The sequence below is a fragment of the Wasmannia auropunctata genome, unplaced genomic scaffold (genome assembly GCF_000956235.1).
Source record: "Wasmannia auropunctata unplaced genomic scaffold, wasmannia.A_1.0 LD336071.1, whole genome shotgun sequence".
Lineage (NCBI taxonomy): Eukaryota > Metazoa > Arthropoda > Insecta > Hymenoptera > Formicidae > Wasmannia > Wasmannia auropunctata.
In genome coordinates, this window is record NW_012026819.1 from 2,198,780 (window position 1) to 2,222,553 (window position 23,774).

The 23,774-nt window shown below is 35.0% G+C and overlaps 5 protein-coding genes across 10 annotated transcripts in view; all 5 read right to left on the bottom strand.

Annotated features, from left to right (window-relative positions):
- LOC105449976 (beta-mannosidase-like) overlaps positions 1-242 on the bottom strand; it is a 5,349-nt gene extending 5,107 nt beyond the window's left edge. The window contains exon 1 of the mRNA XM_011689467.1: positions 210-242. Within this exon, the coding sequence (XP_011687769.1) occupies positions 210-242 (33 nt within the window). The remainder of the gene's footprint in view (positions 1-209) is intronic.
- A 1,171-nt stretch (positions 243-1,413) lies between these two features.
- LOC105449922 (protein farnesyltransferase/geranylgeranyltransferase type-1 subunit alpha) lies at positions 1,414-3,839 on the bottom strand. 5 transcript variants are annotated; one of them, XR_974390.1, is made up of 7 exons: positions 3,670-3,838; positions 3,211-3,476; positions 2,649-3,003; positions 2,352-2,552; positions 2,076-2,259; positions 1,786-1,995; positions 1,414-1,509 (listed from the first exon to the last, which is right to left on the bottom strand). XR_974390.1 is itself a non-coding variant. In XM_011689384.1 (6 exons), exons 2-6 carry the CDS (start codon positions 3,365-3,367, stop codon positions 1,891-1,893), a joined length of 1,002 nt encoding a protein of 333 aa, XP_011687686.1. In that variant the 5' UTR covers positions 3,368-3,376; positions 3,670-3,839; the 3' UTR covers positions 1,558-1,890. The 5 variants fall into 5 exon arrangements, 4 of the variants coding, with proteins under 4 accessions (XP_011687686.1, XP_011687684.1, XP_011687685.1 ...); XM_011689384.1 differs by lacking the exon at positions 1,414-1,509 and having other exon boundaries at positions 1,558-1,995; positions 3,211-3,376; positions 3,670-3,839; XM_011689382.1 differs by lacking the exon at positions 1,414-1,509 and having other exon boundaries at positions 1,558-1,995.
- Positions 3,840-4,107: 268 nt separating this feature from the next.
- On the bottom strand, positions 4,108-9,108 carry LOC105449923 (heat shock 70 kDa protein cognate 5). The gene is made up of 11 exons (XM_011689386.1): positions 8,885-9,108; positions 8,088-8,149; positions 7,860-8,005; positions 7,550-7,673; positions 7,157-7,465; positions 6,814-6,976; positions 6,270-6,726; positions 5,783-6,079; positions 5,398-5,585; positions 5,177-5,317; positions 4,108-5,086 (listed from the first exon to the last, which is right to left on the bottom strand). The coding sequence occupies exons 1-11, from the start codon at positions 9,098-9,100 to the stop codon at positions 5,009-5,011; spliced, it is 2,181 nt and encodes a 726-aa protein (XP_011687688.1). The 5' UTR covers positions 9,101-9,108; the 3' UTR covers positions 4,108-5,008.
- A 1,336-nt stretch (positions 9,109-10,444) lies between these two features.
- Positions 10,445-19,434, bottom strand: LOC105449924 (peroxidasin-like protein). 2 transcript variants are annotated; one of them, XM_011689387.1, is made up of 8 exons: positions 19,225-19,434; positions 15,749-16,520; positions 14,798-15,225; positions 13,669-13,916; positions 11,504-11,753; positions 11,131-11,249; positions 10,860-11,019; positions 10,445-10,703 (listed from the first exon to the last, which is right to left on the bottom strand). In XM_011689387.1, exons 1-8 carry the CDS (start codon positions 19,275-19,277, stop codon positions 10,628-10,630), a joined length of 2,106 nt encoding a protein of 701 aa, XP_011687689.1. In that variant the 5' UTR covers positions 19,278-19,434; the 3' UTR covers positions 10,445-10,627. The 2 variants fall into 2 exon arrangements, with proteins under 2 accessions (XP_011687689.1, XP_011687690.1); XM_011689388.1 differs by lacking the exons at positions 10,445-10,703; positions 10,860-11,019 and having other exon boundaries at positions 11,161-11,249; positions 11,487-11,753.
- Positions 19,435-20,132: 698 nt separating this feature from the next.
- LOC105449925 (U4/U6 small nuclear ribonucleoprotein Prp3) lies at positions 20,133-23,021 on the bottom strand. Its single transcript, XM_011689389.1, has 5 exons — positions 22,700-23,021; positions 22,098-22,309; positions 21,221-22,004; positions 20,770-21,127; positions 20,133-20,692 (listed from the first exon to the last, which is right to left on the bottom strand). Exons 1-5 carry the CDS (start codon positions 22,845-22,847, stop codon positions 20,293-20,295), a joined length of 1,902 nt encoding a protein of 633 aa, XP_011687691.1. The 5' UTR covers positions 22,848-23,021; the 3' UTR covers positions 20,133-20,292.
- Positions 23,022-23,774: the final 753 nt, after the last annotated feature.

The window sequence follows — 23,774 nt, forward strand, 5'->3', positions numbered from 1 at the left end:
TTCCGACTTCGACATATATACGTGTGTGTGTGTGTGTATGCATATAATGTGGGCAATCTAATGTTCCCATCTAATTGTAAACAGATTTTTCTTTTATATATGCATACACATATACACATATATTATACATATATGTATACATTTCTTATAGCTAATACAGCTTTCTCCTTAATTTACTGAAAAAAATAAAAATATTCAATAATATTTACCACAGATATTAATGGTCCCTCTCCATGCGCCATTTAGGGTTACAACTTGACAATGTACGCTGATTAAAGATGAAATCCACAACGCCAAAATAAAAAACTTCATTTCAGCAGATGGCATGTATATTAAAGTATGATATAACAGAAAGACAAATAATCCAATAGAAACTTTCCGCGTACGTAGTCGCTTGTCACTTTTCGCACAAACGTAATCAATTTCTAAACATACAGACAAAAGCGAACAGCAGAACTTACTTAAAGACTAGTTTTGTTATTATCTAATCTAGGGTAGAGTTCTAAACAATCAGAGCGACGCAACCAGTAATGCTTGCTGATTGGTCCCGCCATTTTTTCTATGGATTTCGCGCGAATCTTTTCTGTTTTGATTGTTTAATGATAAGTATTTAAATTTAATTTTAGGAAAAGAAAATTTAGGAAATATCCAATTCATCATTGTTTCTGAAAGTGGAATCAATACATTAATTATTGTATAGAAATATATCAATTATTATATCAATATTAGATTATATAAATTTAGATAGGTATTATTAGATTAATATTATATAGGACGTAATAATTATATAGATATGCTCAAATAAAAATCAGTGACGTATTTTAGAACTTCTCGAGATTCCTAGGCACGATTTGATTTGGATAAATATTGGAATAATATCAAGGCCTACATCTAATGAAAAATTCGCTATTGAGTATAAAGGACAATAATCGGTCATAATTATGTGCGCGTCGTGGATCAAAGTACATTCTGTGTCGTGTTTCATGTTTCACATAATGTGGCAAAAATTTGTAATATAAATTCGATTCGAATGTGAAGTGCATGAATGTTAATTAATTCATAATATTTGAAGTTCGTTCAATAGTGCATAAAATTAAATATTACGTGTGTGCATGTGATATTTCTTGGATAAAACTCATGCAGCTAACGGAGCATCTTTAAGGCGGAATTTGCAACGGACTGGCGCAGATTGCAATACTTCGGCTGGTGAGTGAAATAATATATTATATATTTGCATATAATACAATATTAATATCTGCTGTTTTCTATTTACTATATATCGAGGCCTTAGGGGCATGCGTTCAATCTACTTATATACTCAGCTTCGATCTTTTATTCTTTACTAAAGTAAAGATAACGTGATATGCCAAGAAAGCATTAATGCGCGAACTTCGCAAGCAATGCAAAATCTTATAAGAATAATGAACTTTATTAATTCATTGGTGATGATGCACTATTAAATCAATTCAATTAATCAAATTTATCATAGTAATGAAGAGAGCAGCGTTCCTAGAAATCCAGAAATATATCATTATATAGAAAAAAAAACATAAAAAATGCATGATAATAAAGATTACTTTATTTAAATTAACAATATTGGCATAATAAATTTTATATAGTCTAATAGTTTCACCATTTTGCTTCATATAATTCCGGAACTTAATTGATACAATTAACAAATTTTAGTTATATATATTTAAATTATAAATGCTGTAATTTTTTTTCTTTTATATAAAGAAATTGTACAAATTGAGAAATTTTGCAGTTAATATGCAATATACGTACTTGTGTAGGCAAAAGAGGCCAAAATATACCAATCATAGATTGACATATAAAACATTATCTAAAATTTTTTGAACAATTCACACTATTAGGATTGCTGTAGATCGCTTATTCTGTAGACTCTGTTTTCAATTTTATCGCTAGCTGGCTGGCCACATAATCCCAATACCGCCATCTTATTGTATCATATTTTTTCGATAAATCCTTGCAGAGCTAAAAGCATAAGTACATATATTAGATATGACAAATGACGTAATAGTATAAAATGCATAATATTATAGAAATAGACTTACCTGGTGTGCAAAATTAACATGAAACAAAGGGGACGGGATTTCATCAGATGGACATCTCTCTTGGCAAATATCAATCATACAGGCCAACAAATGATTAGTGCGGTATCCTTCTTTATACATTTCTTCACATTTATGTCTTACTTTTTCATTGTAACCTAAGCCTTTGCCATGTTGCGACAGTATTCTAAAAGCATAATTTACAAAAAGTAATATTGAAATTAAAAACTATCACTTTCCTTCTAAACTTCGAATATATCAATAAGAGAGAATAAGTACCCCCTTAAGTAGTTCCAAGCACTCTCATTTCCTTTTTCCAACTCAATCTTCTCCAGCGTATAATCTACCTCCCTATCTATCACTTCTTGCTCGAACTTTGTTGTATTACTTATTACAAAATAGCGTTGGTTCCAAGCGGAATTGTTGCGGACATCATCATTTAACAATTGCTCCACGTATTCCAATTCCTTATCGTATAAACTGCAACCATAATCATACGCAGTTTGACACTTGTCGTCTCAGTCATAATAAAAAGATTATTATTATATGTTTTATGCACATAAAAAATGTACTTACTTAAAAGTTTGCATGCACCACTGACGATGTTGCCAAGCATGATAATTCTTCGCGTCTTTACATAAAACAGTTTCTATGAACGCCAACTCCTCGCTAGGATCCTGCAGCCATTCGACAATGATCTTTCTGTGATGCCAAACTTGATAATTTTTAGAATTGTATTTTATCATCCGATCTGTATATTGTAGCTCCTCATGTAAGTCTTTCGCCAGAGCTTTAAGTATCTCCCTTCTGTATTGCCATACAGTATAGTTGGCCGGATTAAGCCATATACAGGCTTCCGTTAAAGCTAACGCACGTTCAGACTTTTCACCCGACTTTAGAATGGCACGGAAATAATCGTAGGCGTCCTTAACTGAAAATTATTATCGATATGAGAGTGTATATAATTTATTGGAGCGAAATCTCTTTATGGAATAATTGGAGTTCATGTAATGGTAGAGAAAAAAACACTGTGATGCTTCGTAAAGCATAGCTTAAAAAAAAATTGAAATTTGAAATTTTAAAAATGTTACTTGAACGCAAACAAAATAAGTAATTTTTTAAAATTATATATACTCACACTTTTCGGAGTATGCAATGGATACAACAGGATGAGGACCGTCGTCCTGGGGTAAAGGAGTCACGTCACTCCACTCATCGCGATCTTTGTACAAAATCCACGACGTTTTCTCGTTATCGTCGCCACAATTTAATTCGTCGTCCGAACTGTCTGTCATGTTTTTCTACTTTAATACAAGTTTTCTGTTATCGCAGAACGGAAACAAGACTGCGAAAGTTTTCTCTAACGAATCCTAACCTAAATTCACTTTCGCCCTCCGGTTAGCTCTAAAAAAAAAAAAAACATGTTCTAACAACGTTAAAAACCTCAAAAAACCTACTTGTTACCCGCTGCGTTTATTGCAATGGTATAGTCGGCGTATATTACGTGTCTTTGTATTTGAAGCTAAACACACTTTCGAGCCGTGAATTTATATAGATGTTCATACATCGTGATTGTCGATAAAAAAAATGTACTTACGTATAATTAAATATAATCTTTCGACTGTTATCTTAATATTTAATCCCTCCTAAAATTTGTAATATTTAACTCTTCGAGTAAAACTATATCGTACCGACAGAATCGTCGAACAGCGGCACTGAGTTACACTTTTTACGTTCAAAGTGAGATTAGCTCGACCTTTAAGTCGAGTATTGGAAGAGAAAAAGAGAAAAAATAAAAAAGTACAGTAAGTGCAATTGCTAAGAACAAATTTTTATTATTAGTCGTGAGACTCGTGACAATGCATAAATACGTATATGTTGAGAGGGTAACATATCAAGAGTGAACCGTATACCTCTTCTATTGATTTTCAAATTCTGCACTCCAGTAGGAGACTATCTAGAAAAATTCAGGAATGTGAAATACATTAGAATGAATTAGGGAAAAATTAATAATTGTTTTTTTGAAACTCCAGTAAAAGAATTAAAATTCAAAAGATTTATTGAATAACAGAACGAAACTATATAACTTGATGCTCTTGTGTGTTTAAGCTATTCAAATAAAAAAAAATTAAGTATATGGTGATATAACAATGTTCTCTACGGTAATCTATTGTATTGTGTATTGTTTACAAAGTAAACTTGTTTTACACAAGAACACTCATCTCATTCTCTCTCGATCTTCTTATGTTCTCATCTCACACTTCATTCGTTGAATGTGCTACGAAGCATTCTACAGTAGCAAGCTCGTTAACAAATTATTTCCATATTATTTTTGGTAAAAGTCATTTTACAATAATTGTTATAACGATGAATATCTTGACATTCTGCACACGTTTCGTAGGCTGCACAAAAATTATCATTTTGCGTTAGTTACATTATACAAGTAATCAACTATGTACATAATTTATTACTTTATGAAAACTGGCCAAATTTTTCAAAAAAATGGCCATTATTACTACAGATGCATGATATACACAATTATTTCTTTTTAGTAGACTTAACAGAACATGCGGTAACTATTACTTTTGAAATCTCCTGAGAAATAAAAAGATAATTTTGTATATTCAGGATAAAAGACTGCTACTAATAAAAAATATATATAATCACATAAATACCACAAGAGTGCTATTATATGTCAGAACTGTTAAATATAATAAAGAAAATTGCTATTTTTCTTTCTGTCTCCCCATAATAATACTTTATTTTTAATCGATTACTATCGCGCAGAATATCGAAATTTTTAACTTATATTTGCTTTCTTCAACAAGAATAAATGGTTCCTTTGAGCTTACAGAACAGCAATAGACGCTTATATAAATGTTTGAATGGAATCTGTTTTCCTTTTTTTACAAAACGCAAAAATTATCTAATTAAAATTAATTTTTCTCCTCCTTCTTCTCGCCTTCAGGTTGTTCCTGTTGTGATTGATTTTGACTTTCTCTTTCCGCTGCCATCTGTAAAATCAACACATATTTAAATAGTTGTCCTTGAGTTATGAAGAGCACAATTTGTATGCTCATTAAATATTTACATAAATTAAGTACCTTTTTGTACGCCATTTCAAACAATTTCAAACTCGCTTGTTGGAGTTCGGTCGTTTGCTTCTTTATTTCTTCAGGATCCACATCATCTTTTTTAGCCAACGTCTCTCGCAGTTTTGCAACTAATTCTTTAAGTTTGTCGCACTATAAAAAAAGAGAACAATAAATATCAATATTAACAAATTAACAAAAATATTAAAATATTTAAAGTGATAATATTATACCTCTTCCTGTGGTAACTGCGCTTTGAATTCTTCTAGCTTCGATTCTGTGTCGTGTATAATTCCCTCCGCTTGATTAATAGCTTCAACTCTTTCCTTCTTTATTCTATCTGCCTTCGCGTATTGTTCGGCATTCTTAACCATGTTTTCAATTTCGTCTTTGCTAAGGCCACCGCTAGATTGAATAACAACTGTGAAAAGAAACATAGATTTAAAATCTGCTCATAAAAATATATATAATTTATCATCATTATGACAACAACTCAGTTGAATGTATTCTACAACTTATTACTTGATTTCAAAAGTAAGTTTCAGAGACGAAAAATATAGGCATCATTGTAGCAACAGTTTTTAATACGATATATGTAAAACAAGAAAATTTACATACTTTGTTGCTCTTTGCCAGTTCCCTTATCTCTGGCAGATACATGGACTATGCCGTTTGCATCGATGTCAAACGTTACTTCTATTTGTGGTACACCCCTTGGTGCAGGTGGAATACCAACAAGACTGAACTGTCCTAGGAGTTTGTTATCGCCAGCCATTTCTCGCTCGCCTTGATGAACTTTAATCTCGACCTGTGTCTGACCGTCCGCTGCTGTAGAAAATACCTGACTCTTTTTCGTAGGTATTGTTGTATTACGAGAGATTAACCTTGTGAATACACCACCAAGCGTTTCGATACCTAGAAAAAATTTAAAAAATTTTGTTTTTTCATACTGATCAGAGTGACCTTATTTTTGTAATGTTAGATGAATAGAGGATCAGTATATATCATTGTCTTCATTTGCATCAGAGAGAAGATTAGTCACAAGCATCACAGTATTTCGTATGTATAAAATAATGGAACAATTTCCAATGTAAATTGATATTACCTAATGACAAAGGTGTAACGTCAAGTAGCAAAACATCGGTCACGTCTCCTGCAAGTACACCTCCTTGAACCGCAGCACCGACAGCTACGGCTTCATCCGGGTTTACGGCTTTCGACGGTTGTCTGCCGAATATTTCTTGAACCGTCTGTTGTACTTTGGGTACCCTGGTCATACCGCCGACCAATAAAACTTCCCCGATATCAGACTTCGTTACTTCGGCGTCAGAAAGCGCTTTCTGACACGGCTGAACGGTACGCTTAATCAGATCATTTACGAGACTTTCGAATTTACTTCTGGACAACTTAAGATTTAAATGCTTTGGTCCACTAGAATCCATCGTAAGGTAGGGGAGATTTATATCCGTCTGCAGGGAACTTGACAATTCTATTTTAGCCTTTTCTGAAGCTTCTTTCAATCTTTGCATTGCCATTGCATCTTTAGTCACGTCTAGGCCTTGCTGCATTGTTCAAGACAATTATTATTAAGATAAATTTATTTCGACAAGCAAGCATAACGAATAATTTGGTTACAAGAAAATTCATACCTCTTTTTTGAATTCAGATACAAGATAATTAACCAATGCATTGTCGAAATCTTCGCCTCCCAAAAATGTATCTCCATTCGTGGATTTCACTTCAAAGACACCCTTCTGAATTTCCAAAATTGAGATATCAAAGGTACCTCCACCCAAGTCGTAAACAGCAATACTGAAAAAAGAACAAAATATCAATCATGTCTTTTTTTTCGCAAAATATAAGAAACGTAGCATAATTTTTTCAGTAAAATATTTCAACACAAGATATATATCTTCAGAGACGAAAAATCGGCATCATTATTTCTACAAGAGTATTTTTTATATTGTATGTCAATGTGATATATCTTCTTACATTTTATCTTCCTGTTTATCCATGCCATAAGCAAGCGCAGCTGCGGTTGGCTCATTAATTACACGAAGCACATTTAATCCAGAAATCTGACCAGCATCCTTAGTCGCTTGTCGCTGTGAGTCGTTAAAATACGCTGGTACAGTAATAACAGCATTCTTTACTGGAGTGTTTAAATAAGCCGCGGCGGTTTCCTTCATTTTCATAAGTACAAATGCTCCAATTTGACTGGGGGAATACATTTTTCCATCAGCACCTTGAACCCACGCATCTCCATTAGACGCCTTCACAATTTTGTATGTTACACTCTTCCTGTAAGAACACATTAGATATTAATTAAATATAATTACAAAAATTGCAAAAATTGAATCATAAAAATATCAGTACTATACTTACATATCCTTTTTCACTTCAGGATCCTCAAATCTTCGTCCAATTAATCGTTTTGTTGCATAAAATGTATTAGCAGAGTTTGTGACTGCTTGACGTTTCGCAGGCATGCCAACTAAACGTTCATCATCTGAAAAAAAAATCAGAATGATTCATTTATTATAAAATGATAAAATTAAATAAGAAAAATATTCCAGAAATTAATTTATATATATTTCTGTTATTCGTTGCATGGACAATCGTAATCGGTAATCATAATCAACATCAATAATGTTAAGAAGTTTTAAATATTATTAACATATAATTTAGTACTAACCTTTTGTAAAAGCAACATAAGATGGTGTAGTCCTAGAGCCTTCAGCATTTTCTATAACTTTAGCTTGCTTGCCCTCCATCACTGCTACGCAGGAAAAAGTAGTTCCGAGATCTATACCAATAACTGCACCCTTTACACCTTCGGATCTACGAAACATTAAAATGGATTGAAAAAACTTCTAAAACTAGAGGAAAACGCATTTGACATGTATTGTTATTAATTACTTACTTGTATCGATACTGTTGCATATCGGTAAATCGGTGCGGTACAGTGACTGTTGGAGCTGCAACCTAAAATATTAAAAATACAGAATAATATGTATATCTGAATCATATTTAATAATCAAAGAAAGTTTTCTATTGTAAAAAGATGCCAATATTATTAAAAATTTTACAGAAGTTATAAGAATAGGTCAGGAAAAAAATATGATGAAATTTAGAAAAAATTTATGAAACTGATTAATATAAATTTTAATTATACATGTTATACATGTTGTTTAATTATACATGTTGTAATAATTTTAATTATACATTTAAAATGAACAAGATAAGAAGTTAACAAAACGTATATGTTTTTTTCGCAGAAATATATTTTTCTAGTACAACGAAGGATTTTACTACAGAAAAAAAATCTGATTGAATTTTTCAAAACCAACCTATAAAATCAGTTCCAATTAATTTTAACAGTTTTTAATAGTTTTAGCAATAACAACATGCAAAGCAGAGATAGTTGCGTAAATCGTCGTCGGTGAGACCTAAAAAGCATTTAATAACCTCTAAATGCGAGGTGGAGTATCCGCACACGTGCCGGCATTAAAATCGACGTTGTGACGAAATTAACGTGCGGCGGAAATTTCTCGCGACGCACGATCGCAAAGTGACTTAGGATCGTTAGCGTGGGATAGCGAGGAAACGGTGCCAATTGAGTTTCGTCTCTCATTAGGACGATGTGCGGAACGTGCGACGACCGCGAGCTAGGAAGAGCCGCGAGATCGCGATAATCGGTATGTGCGTGAACGTACGTACATTTTTCAAAATTGTGCTGAACTGCTGTTTCCTGACGAGATCGCAGGTAACGCCGGTGCAGCTGCGGCTCAGTAATCTCGAAGCGATCAACATTTTGGCCTTTCTTCGGTAGGATTGCAGCGAGAAATCGGCAGGAAACGCGGTGTGCCCAGCCTCACGTGTAATGATGCAACTCCCGTAAAGAGCCCGTGATCGTACGTATCGCGCGCATCTCATGGGCGCATCCACTACGACGACCGGACAATGGACACGCGTGTGTTCGCGAATCGTTTGCGTTTCACCGCGGCTCCAACGGTACCCGCCAATGGCGGGCGTGCACGATTATCCCACCACTCCTAAATAGCGAAACATCCCGAATGTTCTAGCTGATTCTACCGTGTGCTCCGAGCGTAGAGGGGAAGTCATACGTCGTACCGCGTACGCGTTATCAGAGATATTAAAAATGACGAGGCTAATCACCTCTTTGGTGAAATGACGCAAATTATTACGTGACAGTTTTTGCCCACAACCGCCTGCGTGCAAGCTGAATCGGGAAACTGGGAATAAATAGCCGGAACTCTTATCAGTATACATATGGATGTACATTTCGAATTTCCGGATTTTAAAATGATAGGTATGTTGAGTGTCAATGTATGATATATGTGCTATCGGCTGATGGAATTGTCACAAATAAGAAAGCGAGCGATGATGCGGGATAGGATGGAATAAATTCTCTTTATTAACGTTTTTATTTATATTTATTAGTATAAACAACAGGACGATATATTGATTAACAAAATCGCGAGTATATATAGGATAAAATTACAGTAAAGTTACATTATTTTCGTATCTGTATTCGAAAAAATGGCAATTCTAATATTTCCTTTTTCAATCCAAAAATTAATATATCCCTTTTCTATGAATAAGACACATATTATTATACAGTTATTTTATTTAGAGCAATAATTAACACATATATGCGTATTAAAGCAATACACATCAAAGTTGAAATAAGTTAAAATCCTGAGGCTAAACTTATTATTCGAAGTAATCATATATTACAAAAAATATATGCTTGATTCGATCGATCGAATTATTTACATGCGAATTTTATACATTTTTCGGTATATTACTCCATCGTCATCATTATTATTGCTAATTTAAGTAGAATATTTTATACGCACGCCCTAATATATAACATATATTCGATTTTAAATTACAAATTTTTTTAGAACTTTTTTCTTTTTCTTTGAGTTAAATATATTCATAATTCGGACATTCCAAAAGCATTTGTAATCTTAAAGTTTAGATAACTCAAAATTACAGTAACAATATTTGCAGTAAAATTATAACGAGTAGTACAACAAAACGTGTATTAACAAATGTGCATTATTAGACATGAGATGGAGATCATTATGAACAGTTCTTTTATTGCATGAGGCATTAAAACTCAACGCAACGTTACCATCTCACAATCAGTAAAATTTCTTTTAATGAAATCAATAATATAACATTTTTTTCTTTTTAATTTCTGTCAATATTTACTTATTAGTAAAATTTCAATGAAAATTTTAAATTAAATTTTAAATTAAATTGAGAATTTAAATTTCTAATCACCTATTTTTTAGTAACAGAACTTTCAAATTATAATATAAAAATAACATTTAAAGTATCGCTGGTTTCATACGATTTCTAATGTAATCAGGAACAATATTATTTAATATGAGCAATATTAAAATTCGACGATCGAATATGAAATTTAGATTAAATTGTCCTTTCTTTCCAAGCTGCAAAATCCATGGCTCCTTTCATGTGAATCGTACAATTTGTCATGTCATTTCTGAAAGCATTAAATTAAAATTTAAATATTTTGTTGTTTGAATTGACACACTGCTAATCAATATTACCGTATTATCAGTCTATAAATCTAATAAAAATTTAATATAAATTTAATTAATAGAAATTTATAATGTTATTCGAAAACTGATATAATTACAGAAATGGGTCTTTTAGAATGAAAGCTCTCGGTTGCATCCACTGTAGTCTATCTCCATTGCGACATAAAATTTGCGCCATTGTACTTTTTCGTATTTCCTCTAACTGCTCTAACGTAAATGAACCAGGGGTATTTCCATTTTCGTACCAATACTTATCACCTACATAAAAAACAATTAATAAAATATTAAATGTCTTATTTCAAGGTGATTATTTCGTTAAATTTATTTTATACAAAATGTGTAATGAAGAACACAAAGAGTCATATTTACCTAAACGAATATTTCGAAACGTTCGCCCTAATAAGCAGAGGAACGTTGGTCCAAGAACAGAATCAGATATCGGCGCTTCCGAAAGTGCTCCAGTTACCAGATCTATGTCTCCTACATTTCTATAAATTAAACAGAAATACAGCATCAGGATAGTAAAATTTTTAGAATATTTCAAAAATCTCTTGAATTGAAAGTAACATTAAATAATTGTTATAACATCTTGTAGCAAAATGATTTATTTAACATCGCGTGAAAGAGAAATGAAAAGAGATAGAGAAAGAAAAAGACAGATGCTAGATTTTAATACATAAAGAAATGCGAATTCAAATATGACGATCTTTATTATTATATCTCACCCTATATTTCATCTTACTTGTAGACTGCTCGAAGTCTCTCGATAGTAGCTTTGGTCACTGTGTCTCTAAGATCCTGAAAGTCAGTGATATCCGGCAAATCGCAGAAGCTTCGCCATTTGACATACGGCGGCAAGCCGTGATCTCTCCCCTGTTGTATAATCTGTGCGGCGTAATCTACGGCTACGTCTCTGGTCTTCCCGTCGTGGAAGTATCGGTCCAGGAGTATTTCGTTTAAACCCGGAGGCAGAGGCTTCCTAGAATGTCCCGCTGTCGCGGAAATTAAATCTTGCATCCTAGATCGTCATTAAAACCAAGTTCTCATGGGACAACGTTTCAATAAATAAATCGTGACAATAGATTTGAGAAAATTTAGTAGTATTGGAAAGATTTTGATTTCTTCAAAAATTTTAAGAAACAAGGGTCAAGGAGGAAAATTTTATTAAAACCATCTTTGGAGTAGTACTTGAATTTGTTTAGAATTACGAACATTGCCTAAATTACCTGTCTTTATGGACGTCTTTACAAAAGTTATCCGTAATTACATTCGTGTAATTCTTTTCAGAAAATTATGTTAGTTCTCATACTTTGAAAAAATTCTAAGTTATAAAACTTTAGGGTCATTCTGCAAATAGCATCGTGAAATATAAAATTTGAAAGAGCAAACCGAACTCTTTTTCTTTTCTTTTTACTTCAAATTACTTCCATATATATATAATAGTTGGCACAAACAGAGCAAATATACGTTTCATGGAATTGGATTTTTACGTTACTCCGTTCTAAAACATATAAAAAATTTAATATCGATTTTTTACGTTGCATTTCTGAAATCTCGTGAGCTCGTAAAATTTCGCAAAAAGACATCATTGTGACTGTAATGTGCCTTTCACTGATGTTACATTCTTTTCCGCTATGTAATTAAAAAGTTCGCGCGCTGTTGTTCACACGAAGATATAAGTACATATTTCGTGAACTTTTGTAAGATTACATTGAATTTCGCACAGTTTTTTTCTCAAATAGCTCTTCTTTATGTAAGTCTCAACTTTAGGTAACTCTGTGATTTAAGCTGAATTATTGATGTGTATGTGGTGAGAATATTTTTTTAGCAACCTAATTCTGTAACATTTGGTTTCAAAGAAGTAACGTAAATTGTGTAATGCGAAATATTTCCTTTTGCCGTAGCTCTTTCGTGATATTTTTATAAACATTACTGTGTGTTTCAAGAAAAAGTGAAGGGAATATTCTAATAAAAAGTCAAGTTAATTTTATGAAAATCGAAGAAGCGAGCGTGCACGCGATGTATGACAATAGTAATCACAGTTAAGCAATTTACTCGAGACAACGGTATTCTTAGCGCTATAAACTGTAATGCAATTAGTGTATCTCCGCTTGACTAGAACGTATTTCAATACGATAGAAGATCTATCGTATTCGCATTAAGCGGGTGCATTTCCCTTCACTTAAGATGACTTCCCTTATCTTTTTAACGCTTCGTGAGGAACGTGACAGGTATCTGCATCGATTTCCATCTTAGGCAGAAGCACAACTGACTTGATTGCCGGTATTGTGTAATCTCTTTGAAGCGCAATTTGAGTGACATTCATTCACTTGACACTTACGATGTTGTAAAAGCAAAAGAGTTCACGTTTTAAGAACAAAGTGAATGCTAGATATACATTTCTACTTTATGGATCATAACACGAAAAATGAAATCCTATGATATTGTGGATAATGATACATGTCAGTATTACGATAATAAGATGTAGTTTGAGACACGTTATAAATGAATCTTCCCATTACAAATTTATAATATTCTGGCATAAAAAAAATAGATAAATATTGCATCTGTATTTAGAACAAAATTAATAAGATTATATATGTATGTGGAATCAATTTAATTCACAGATTTATATACTAGCTTCAATTTGTCTTACCCCCACTATGTAAGTTAGCGATTTAGTGTAGTATTAGAAATCTGCAGTGATTCAATTACTTTCTAAAAATTCATGCTATGAAATTTTTCTAAGATAATGTTCTTCATGAATTTGAGAAACAATCTCAAAATACATAAACGTTTTCCCCTTATTATATCTTTCATACTTTATGCAATAAACTCTCCTCTGGCATCTTAGAAAAATATCAAGTCACGCTAGTGTTCCGAGTACGTCAGGTAATTCCAACTGACCTGTAGCTCCGACGATCAGTCGGTCGATCGCGCCAGCCTCGTACAACTCCTGCGGCGCATAGAAGGCCGACAATAAGGTCCTTTCGCCAGACTTGTGCGCCGATCGTGAGTCGACCAAGTCCAGGGTTTTCGGGGTCAGCGCGGCGACGAAGAATAGCCCGGCCGACGCCGCCGAATTCGAGAGAGTCGCGTCCGCGCGAATATTGTAGCCGCGGAAGTAGCCCCGCTGTGTCAAGCGCAAGCCGTATCTTCGCATACATAACAAAAAGAGATAACGTACGCAGTACCGTGTATGGATGCGAGTTGCGTCTTGGAAAGTGCGGGGGCGGATGATGTAATATTCGTTGCGTCACGTCTCGTGCTACAACGCATTGTACAATTCGGCGTCATTTTAAAGAAAAGAATACCCGAACGAATATAATAAAGTTCAGAAGAGGGATACGCGCAGCTTGTCAGTAAAGCGCTTAATCGATCGCGAATTACAAGCGCGGTTATTGCATAAATCAACTTGGAAAAGGTATAACTATTCTGACAATGAGTTAATATTAAAAAAAAAAAAAATCGATAGTTTATGGGGAATCGCGCGCGTTATATATGGAAATTGCAAACGATAAAAAAGACAACCTGTTATAAGATTCCGACATGCTATTATGTAAAATATGATTTACTACACGCGCGTAATATGTAATTTAATACACGTTGGAAATGAAGTCACGCTTTTCGTATAACACCGTCCGATTATCTTCCATCGTATACATCAGCTGCTGCGCGATTGCGTTCTTGTAATCCGTCGTGCAAGAAGCTTAGACGCTAAATGGAGCCATCAGAATGTCCGTTCAATTTATGAAATAGCAATATATTAGCGATTAGAAACGATTAGGTCCTTTATGAAATTGTTGCATCAAGCCGTTGCAGGTATCGAGGATGTTGATACAACTCTAAGATACGCGGTGAAATACGTGTATACCGGTGGTTACAGAATATCTTCTTTCCCAGCTTTTCCAAACGTTCGAAGTGTTCAAACGAATGTACATCGATTTCATTGTAACGAAATCAATTTTCAGTTAGTTATAATCGCGCGCCCGTTTCTTGAGAATTAGGTTGTAATACAGAAAAAAACGTTACGTACTTGTCGAGGGCGCGCTCCCCGAGAACAACAGGCAGGAACTCGTTGTACGTTATATGTTGCATTTCGGCGATAACGATCCTCCTTGCTTCTTGATACAGTCTCTCGTCGTCCCAATGAGGATTCGTACGTTTCAATTCCTCGGCCACTCGGTTGTGCTCCCGCAAGAATAGCACGTGCATCAAAGTAAGACCCGGATTCTCGTTTACTCTGGAGTCACCGCTAAAGAAACACGGGAACGCTTTGTTTGCGCTTCTACAACTCTCGTATTTCGTCGAAGCCATCGGCAGGTTCTTTCTCTGCGTATTTAGCAAACCGTCTTCGTCCGATCGTAGGGCTCTAGCTGTCTCCTCGGAACTGCCGTAGAGGGGTGACAGATCCAAGTAGGAGGACGCCTGATTGATCTGTTGTCGCGGACCCAACTTGCAACCCTGTATTAAATAATCTAACGATATCTAACGTATATATGAATCTTCTTACAATTTAATCGCCGAAATTCTACGAAACTTTATCAGAAACTCTAGATTGTTGGCGGGGAATCAAACTTCTATTATAATATGTTATATCGAACAGTGATTAATTACACGCAGATTACATAACATCTTCTTTAGAATTTCTATTTTAAAAGGATGCATTTTGCGTTTAATATCTAAAATGCTTCGAAGTATCAATTTGCAGTAATAAATTTTTATTTTCTCATTTATTGCCTTTTACTATAGAAATCATTTACTTTCAGATTTCATGAGTAACTAGTTTTTTATTCTTATTATTATACGTTAAGTGCTATTAACTTTTAAATTTATACTAATGACAATATAATCCTCGTGTATATCTCAAAAGGCACTGCCGGAGGCTAGACCGGAGTCCTTGCGCAATAATATGAAGAAATCATAGGAGTACTTCTACGAGATTTCTCAAACTTGCGTCTTATATAAGATTTTATTCCATAATTACCTGTAACGAATTCCCTGGATGCGGTGCCGATCTCGAGTATTCCATACATCCGATTGGCTGCTCCGCGCCGATCGGGAAGCACTCCGGATGAAAATTTTCGTAGTCAACGTCGCAACACTTGAGCCTGGCGCCGTCCGGTAATTCCATCCTAGGCGTGTGCGCCAAATCGTGAGCAAGAAATTGACTGAAAAGCGCCGTAAGCGCCATCAAATAAGGATGCTTAACGTCCAATCCGCCGGCGTGCACCTTCGAGGAGACCTCTCGCGCGCTCGGCAATTTCGTACGGGGCAAGGAGACACCGTCCTCGTACTCCGGCGGCAAGAATCTCACGTACGCCTCCAATGCTGCGCCCCAAGTCGGGTGCAACGGATTGTTGCATCGACCCGTATGCGTCCTATAACGGACGTCTGTCTTCTTGCATTCGGATATTATTCGTAGAAAGCTAGGCGAGTCCGGGCAAAGGACGGCGGCCACCGTCGGCAGTACTAGGGACGCCTGTCTCGACGACATATTGAGCGCCTCCACGAGCATCAACGCCATTGTCTCGATTCGCAGGGCCCTTCTCGAGAGATTTTGCGCGCCGTCGGTCATCTCGTGGGACGCGCCGAGAAACCAGGACGGCGAGCCTCGATTGAGGTGCGTCCGGGAGTTCATTATCACCCGTTCCGCCTGACCGTACCTCTCCATAGAGAGATTCGTGCGCTTATCCAGATCGTGCAGCATCCTGGGCGGCAAGGTCGTAGCTCCGACGAGTGCCACTAGAGCGAGGAATCTGCGAATCGTATAATCTAAAGATAGAAAACACCCACTTATCCGTGCATAACTTAGTGCCGCCGAGGTGCCATCGTGGCAAACATTGCAGTTACGTCTTCGAACAGAGATGAATTCTTGTGTGAACGCACTTATGTTCTGCGCGGCACAGCATCGTGTTATTACCCAATAATCGTTATGCAAATTCGATGGTTGTATTATTATCTAACTTAGCAATTGATGAGATACAATCAATCATTGGAAGTGCAATTATGGGGATTGAGCGTTGCGGACGATCGTGCATTTGCACATCCGTATTGCAAATAAACCGAGATGTATCGACAGGAGCGCACGCATTTGTTATATTATCTATTACGAAACTCATGCAAATTTGAAGGCCACGGTATACTGATCTCTATTGACCCAGATTATAGATCGGATTTGACCCATTAGCAAAATGTTATTTCGCTATTGTTAGTAATCGCTGCGTGTGCTTTAATTAGCTGTTGTAGAATACAGATTTTCGATAAGATCTTATTAAAGTTATTTCCTACGTACGTGAACTCACGTGATCTATGCTAATGTATAGCGAGATTTAAGAGCGAGCGGGATTCCGCGTAATTTACTCTATGTGACAGCGGAACTGTTACACGCGATATTACAGAGATTAGAAACATGTTTCGTAATTTATCGCGTAATTCATCGCAATGAACTCTGGAGACCTTGTCGACGCGATGACATTTCACCCCGTTACATTAGAAGCATTGTTCATCGCGCGCGTTTACCGCAACAAATTCATTCATCAACTCGGGCATCTACCTATCTCGGGGGGCCAGTTCCTCGACTGGGACGCCGTGATGCCATTTTTTCCACGGTGCAGCATATGGTCGGAGCAGATCTCAGAAGGAGGTCGAATGAAGCTGACATTTAAGAAATCCTTCCTGATTCTTTTTACGACCGTTTTACGTAATCTTCTTTATTCCCATGATTAGCGTTTACGTGGAATCGATGGAAACAATCACTTCGGCACGCAGGGATCGATCACTCTCGACCAATTATTTAAACCGTTTAAACCGTTAATCCCCTTATTGACCCGGAACTTGGATGTTGTTGGAACACGAGCGTGCACTTTGCGAAAGCGAGGAAGATCTGCGCTGACTTGAAGAGCCGATAGAATCGACAGAGTAGATTACATACAATTACACTGCATTAAAGCATTATTGACGCGATGCATCCTTTCTTTAGCAATCAACCATATAGGGATCATTAAGTACATCACTTCTGAATAGAGCATCGCAGTTCTCCATTTTTAATAGAACTTAGAAGTTTATCTAATTCCTGTGCAATTAGATAAAAGGGAATGTTATTATTATCTCTTTTTACGTTGAGCTTGAAGATCTATTTGTCAAAGGCTTAGGCATGTCTTATTTACCTCAGAAATATTATTTTTAATGCTTGTTAATAATATATTTACATACTCCAGTCTATTGTAAATGTTTGAAAGACTCCACGATAATCTTTGGACGTTACGATATGTATGTTCTCATATTTACTCGGGACGAGAAAATCATGATTGATTTTCATAATTCTCATTCACCCAGATAATTATGATATCATTATCGAATAACGATCGGAGATTGTAATTTAGGAGATGTTCTGTATCGAATATATGCAGAACAAACGTGAGCGATGCAAAGCTCTGTTGATACAATATGTACGAGGTGCTGCTTTATGTATGCAATAAATTACAATAATTGTAAAACAATTAGTTTCGTGTCGCCTACGCAATGAAGTCGATTTGCGCAGATCTGAATGAGTCCGCACGATATAATCGTTAACCTTTGATGAAGTAACGAGCTGAGAGAAATGTATTGACTACGAATACAAATCGTTGTGCCAAGACTTCAACACGTTCGCATTCACAAAGTTTCATAACGCTGCCGTTTCACTGTTTACGATCGTTGGGTTAGAACGTATGAGCTAATTATCCTATATGTAACAACCCACACTTAATCAACCCCTCTGGTTTTGAAACGGGTAATGATTACGGAATCTGAGAAAAAAATTCAATTACATAAGTATTGTTTTTGTGTGTTTACATGTGTACTTCTCATACCTTACGTGTTACAGAAAAAAAAGTTCGCTCTTCCTTTCTTTCTTTTTCTCTCTTTCCTTAACAATGAGTTACCGATCAAACGATAATTTATGAATGAATACTTATAAATTTTTTAAATTTTACACAAATATTTTTACATATAAATTTAAATTATTTCTTATGTTAATTCTCAATTGCTTGTATATTTATAAAAAAATCGAAATTAATAGAACTTATAAAATATACTTCTTTGTTTTTAAAATTACCTATATTTATTAATCAGCCATTTATTATTTAATATTTAATAATTCAAAAATAAAACATAAGATGATACATTGAGTCAAATAAGTACACTTTGTTTAAGTTATAAATTTTTAATTAATTTCGCCATTTATATTTCGATATACCTACGCAAAGAATATACTTGATTAAATTTAAAGAATTGCATTCTTTGCAAACATTAAACAATATTATATTATTCAATCGTAACTTGTGATATGTATTAGATAAAATTAAAACAGATTTAAACAAATAGCTATCTAAAATTTATTTAGATTTATTATAATTTATTTATTAATCAGAATGTATATATATATATATAATACGAAATATATAATATGAAAGTACTCACCGCGATACGAAGACGTGCATGCTGCCGACGACGTTTTTAGTAGGGATCAACATCTTTCTGAGGATAATACGCGCGATATCCTCGTAACGTAGGGATCACTCCGGGAAGGATAGTTAATACGCGGTGGCATTCATCTGCCTCGAATGGTTTCACAAGAACCGCACGCGCGAGAGCGTTGTGCGCGAGAACGCGCAGCGGTAAACCTGAACTGAGAATGATGCTTCAAACGAAAGTAAAACTCTAGTCTATCCCGTTCGGTCTATCCCGGAGTGGGGCTTAACCAGGATCGCAGCAACGCACGTGCATCAGTGGTGTACGGTGCATCGAAGTATAACACGTATGCGGGCTGGTAAAAGTGCATCGCTGCAGCAACAAGCCAGCGGCTGCTGGAACAGTATTACGAACGGGACCAAGGTTCGCCTTTCCTCGGCTACGTTATTGGGAATCGCGGTTGAAGGTGCCGTTTCAAGGTCGAATAATCCGTTCGCACCTTCGTGCATGCGAAGCGGTATGCGTAGATCTCGCATGTTCTTTTGCATAATGTTATAACAGTATAGGCATCGCAGCGCCATTGCGCTATGCTAATTGGATGCACTTGATGGGCTTGACTGCGATGTCGTTCACGGATTAAAATTCCACGGGATGACACCATTTATTATAATTTGTTCGGGTAATGAAGAGTCGCACGCGTCTCTTTATTTATCGCTTTCTTTGTACAAATCAATGGAATGAGCATTCATAATAAATCATGATGATACATGTCACGGAACGACTGTTTTTGTTCAATAGAGATTTTTTAACGTTCGATTAAAAGCAAGTAAAAAAATGCCGAAATAATATATTTAACAACGAAATACTGAATTACAATATTAAGACTTGGCTGCAGGATTGTGCTAATCATAAATAAATTTTTAGAGAAACAATGAACACTTTTATTTATGTCCACTCTTGTTACGGTTACATCTTTTTATTTCTCATTTCAATAATCTTATTAAGTTGTACAGGAGTTATTTATCATTTGTGGCATTAGCTATAATTATGTGTTTAGTTAATTTACAAGATTGTATCTTACGAACGTATTTCGTCTGTATTATCGAGAACCGCGCCGCTGTAGGCTAAATCCCAATAATGTTCCACTTGATGCTTCTTAAAATGCTCTCGAGCCATTTTTTCAATTGGGCACACTTTAAATTTAATCTCTCCAAAATGCCGCTGTTTACTTGTCCCTTCCCAAACAAGTACACATCTGTTTGGTACATCATTCCCGTCATTATCCTTCACTATGTCTTCTTCCCACTTGATGCGATGCATCATTAGTCGTTTATACTTGGCCTGTTGTTTTGCTCCACCTTCCACTACAACAACATTACAGTCCCGGAACAGCATCACGCAACCAGTAAGATACAGCTGTTTCGCGTTAGTCTCTACTTTGAATTTCTTTGAAGCATTATTGACAAGATCACGTATTCTGTAAAGATATCAGGTTACATCCATAAATGTGCTATACAACAAGATTATATGTACATATATCTTATGTATATTTACCTATAAACAGCGACGTATACGCCAAGAGTAGTATCCTCTTTAAGCTTTCTCGCCTTCTTCTCGCGACGCTGATCAGCGGTGAGTCTCCGTGCTGCATTTGCATCCTCGTGAGCTTTCAACCTCTTAGCCATCTGTTGCCGGACGTGAGCTTCAATTTTAGTAGGATCTTGTACTGCCTCAGTCCCTAAAACTCGCATGAGATTCGAGATTCGCAACTTTGGCTCAGGTGGTGCCTCTAGACCTAATCGAATTTTTTCTTGCTCTTCCTTCCAAGTCTCTCGCCTATTTTGTCTCCTTAATTTCTTACGTTCCTTCTTCGTTAAAAATACAGGCATATATATTGGTTTCAAAGGGTCCGCTATGTAAAAAAAAAATAAAGAGAAAATATAAATAATATATTCAATTATGTAGACATATTAATAAAACAAAAAAAATATATATATATACGTACTTGGAGGTCGCATTTGTGTTGGGTGCTCCACTAAATTTGTAATACTCAAACTTTTGATTGTCGTCAATTCACTTTCATTAGGATATCCACCGGTTAATATAACAGAATCCCACCATTCAATATTAGGCACATCTTCGCTAAGAGCTTCAGTTTTAGGTGCGATAAGAGCTAATTTAGTTGCTGAACTGATCCCAGTTTTTCTAGCAATTTGACTAATTTCATTTTGCAATTTTTCTAATTGCGTCTTCATGCGCATTCTCTCTGCTAATTGTTGAAATTTCCCTGGTTCGTGGAATTTTAACGCACGTTTACCGCGCATGGCTGGCTTTACACCTATTCTGTTATCGAAAAAATGAGTATCTTGTATTTCCTCGGGACCTTTTGATTCTTGCAGTTGAGCCTTGAATTCCTCTCGCTTCTTTGCACGTATATTAGCCTTTAATGTAGGTACTACTTGAGTAAGTTGCACTTCTTTGCCTGTTATATCTACTGTTCTGCCAGATTCATCCAAGATTAAGGGAGTCGGTTTGTCGGGTACGTTAACAGTGCCAAGTAATCCTGAATTTAACTTATTTCTGATCTGTGCTTGTAACGCAGCTATTTTCCGCGCTTTGTCTGAGTCCGTTTTACTCAATAGGCCTTGATTATACATGCTTCCCATCATTGGCAATGCATCACGTCCTTTAAGCAAGGGCTTCGCAGAAATGTCTTCCTGCTTTATTGCCTTTAAAGCTCTTTTTCTTTCTTCTATTTCTCTTTGTGCATTAGCCATCATTTGTCTTATCTAAAAATATATAGAAGAATTAAGTTTATAATACTGGAGTATTTAAAGCATTAAGATAATATATATATATATATATATATATAATTCTAATACCTTATCTGCAGAAAGTTGAGTTTCTATGGATTTTTCATTTTTCGTTTCATCATCTTTGAATCTCGATTTCTTTGCATCTTTGTCTTTATCTTTATCTTCAGGATGTGATCGCTTCTTATTCTTTTGAGACGCTTTGGTGTCATCATATATCGTAAATATTTTTTCTGTCAACTTAGAAGCTTTCTTGTCTTCTAGTAAAGCCGATAGTTTGTCTACAAAAATTGTTTTACGCATTATAAAATTATAAGTAAAATAGCGTAATAAATATCTACTTTAACATCAAGCAGAGTTAATTTTAGGTGATTTCTCCACATGGCAAGTGCCATGTGGGCTATCGTCGATTCACGATATTTTTGTTTATATATTTATTTATGTTTATTTATATTTATATTTGTTTATATATTCTATTTATTTATTGTATTTGTTAACTAAACTGTACTACATAGTTTATTAAAAACTACAAAAATTACTTTTACAAAGAACGACCTGAACGGAAAGTCCAGCATGGATCACGCGGCACAGAACGTGTTAAACGCTAGTAATAAAATTGTAGAAAATAATCATGATAGAAAATAAATCGATACATATTTTCTATTACTAACCTGCTGTTTTACGTTTGTCATAGCCAGAAGTGATGCAGTTGACAGCGGTAGTAACAATAGCTGGTTCACTGAAGCCAAGGAATTTATGAACCGCTTTTTCGATCTGTGGCTTCATTTCGTCTATTTCCTTTCTCGTTAAATAAGACATGTTTATAACTTTATTTTCACTCGCTGAATATTTAAGTAATAGTTCACTATTTCGTAATAAAATTGATATTCTTACAATATAAGCATCTCGCAGGTATTGAGGTTAACCGTCACCTTTACCGTGCAAGTGCATACGATTTAACATTGGTCACGTTCAACGAAGATTCTAGCAGTTATGTGCTAAGCAGTGGTCGAGCATGATTGGTTCATCCTCTTAGATCCAATCTCGAGTACTACGAGACTCAATGGTTTGCTTTGTTGAAAACATATTCATTGAATTTTTATATAGCGCCAAGGTTATTATATTGTTATATAAAATATTATTTTTATTTCGTTTGAAATGCATAAGTAAAGTTTCATCACAGAGAAGCCTGAGAGTAGACATGTTTTAGATGAGAACGCTGGTAACGATCGATCAATATAGTTATTTCTCCTTTCGCAGTTGACTGTACCAATTCCTACAAATTCCCTAGTTTATGCTCTACTACTTCTCCTATACATACATATATTACATACATATATATGTATATGTATACAACTTTATCATATATATTAATACTTTGTATTGCGAGATACTATACCGTATCTCTTAAATAATAATAATAATATGATTTAGAATACAGTTTAACTTCATGTATTTTGAATAGTTTAAATAAATGACCATGCATTATACCATACAATTATGAATTAATGGATGTTTTTTTTTAATTTAATATTAATCTGCTAGCTTTATATATTAAGATTTATAAAAAAATTAACTTGAATAAATAAATGTGAGTCTTTAGTATAAAATTTATAGTGAATACCCGGGAAAAAAAGTTCCATATATAATTATATATAATTATATGCAAAATATGTCCATATATGTTTCTTTCCTTTGTAAAATTATTCTTTAATACAAAATTGATAATAATAAGAAGGAAACATA

Bases quoted from the DNA above. Each gene is read 5' to 3' on its own strand.
- LOC105449922 (XM_011689384.1), bottom strand. From the start codon at position 3,367: ATGACAGACAGTTCGGACGACGAATTAAATTGTGGCGACGATAACGAG. The intron at 3,004-3,210 runs GTGAGTATATAT...AATAATTTTCAG, and splicing joins CATTGCATACTCCGAAAAGT to TTAAGGACGCCTACGATTAT. The intron at 2,260-2,351 runs GTACTTATTCTC...TTATGCTTTTAG, and splicing joins GCTTGGAACTACTTAAGGGG to AATACTGTCGCAACATGGCA.
- LOC105449923 (XM_011689386.1), bottom strand. From the start codon at position 9,100: ATGAGATGCGCGCGATACGTACGATCACGGGCTCTTTACGGGAGTTGC. The intron at 6,727-6,813 runs GTATGAATTTTC...TGAACAATGCAG, and splicing joins TATCTGAATTCAAAAAAGAG to CAAGGCCTAGACGTGACTAA. The intron at 5,318-5,397 runs GTATAATATTAT...CTTTTTTTATAG, and splicing joins CGCAGTTACCACAGGAAGAG to TGCGACAAACTTAAAGAATT.
- LOC105449924 (XM_011689387.1), bottom strand. From the start codon at position 19,277: ATGTTGATCCCTACTAAAAACGTCGTCGGCAGCATGCACGTCTTCGTA. The intron at 16,521-19,224 runs GTGAGTACTTTC...TACGATTCGCAG, and splicing joins ATGCACGTCTTCGTATCGCG to ATTCCTCGCTCTAGTGGCAC. The intron at 11,250-11,503 runs GTAAGATGAAAT...TTTAATTTATAG, and splicing joins AGACTTCGAGCAGTCTACAA to AAATGTAGGAGACATAGATC.
- LOC105449925 (XM_011689389.1), bottom strand. From the start codon at position 22,847: ATGTCTTATTTAACGAGAAAGGAAATAGACGAAATGAAGCCACAGATC. The intron at 22,310-22,699 runs GTTAGTAATAGA...CAATTTTTGTAG, and splicing joins TGACAAACGTAAAACAGCAG to ACAAACTATCGGCTTTACTA. The intron at 22,005-22,097 runs GTATTAGAATTA...ATATATTTTTAG, and splicing joins CTCAACTTTCTGCAGATAAG to ATAAGACAAATGATGGCTAA.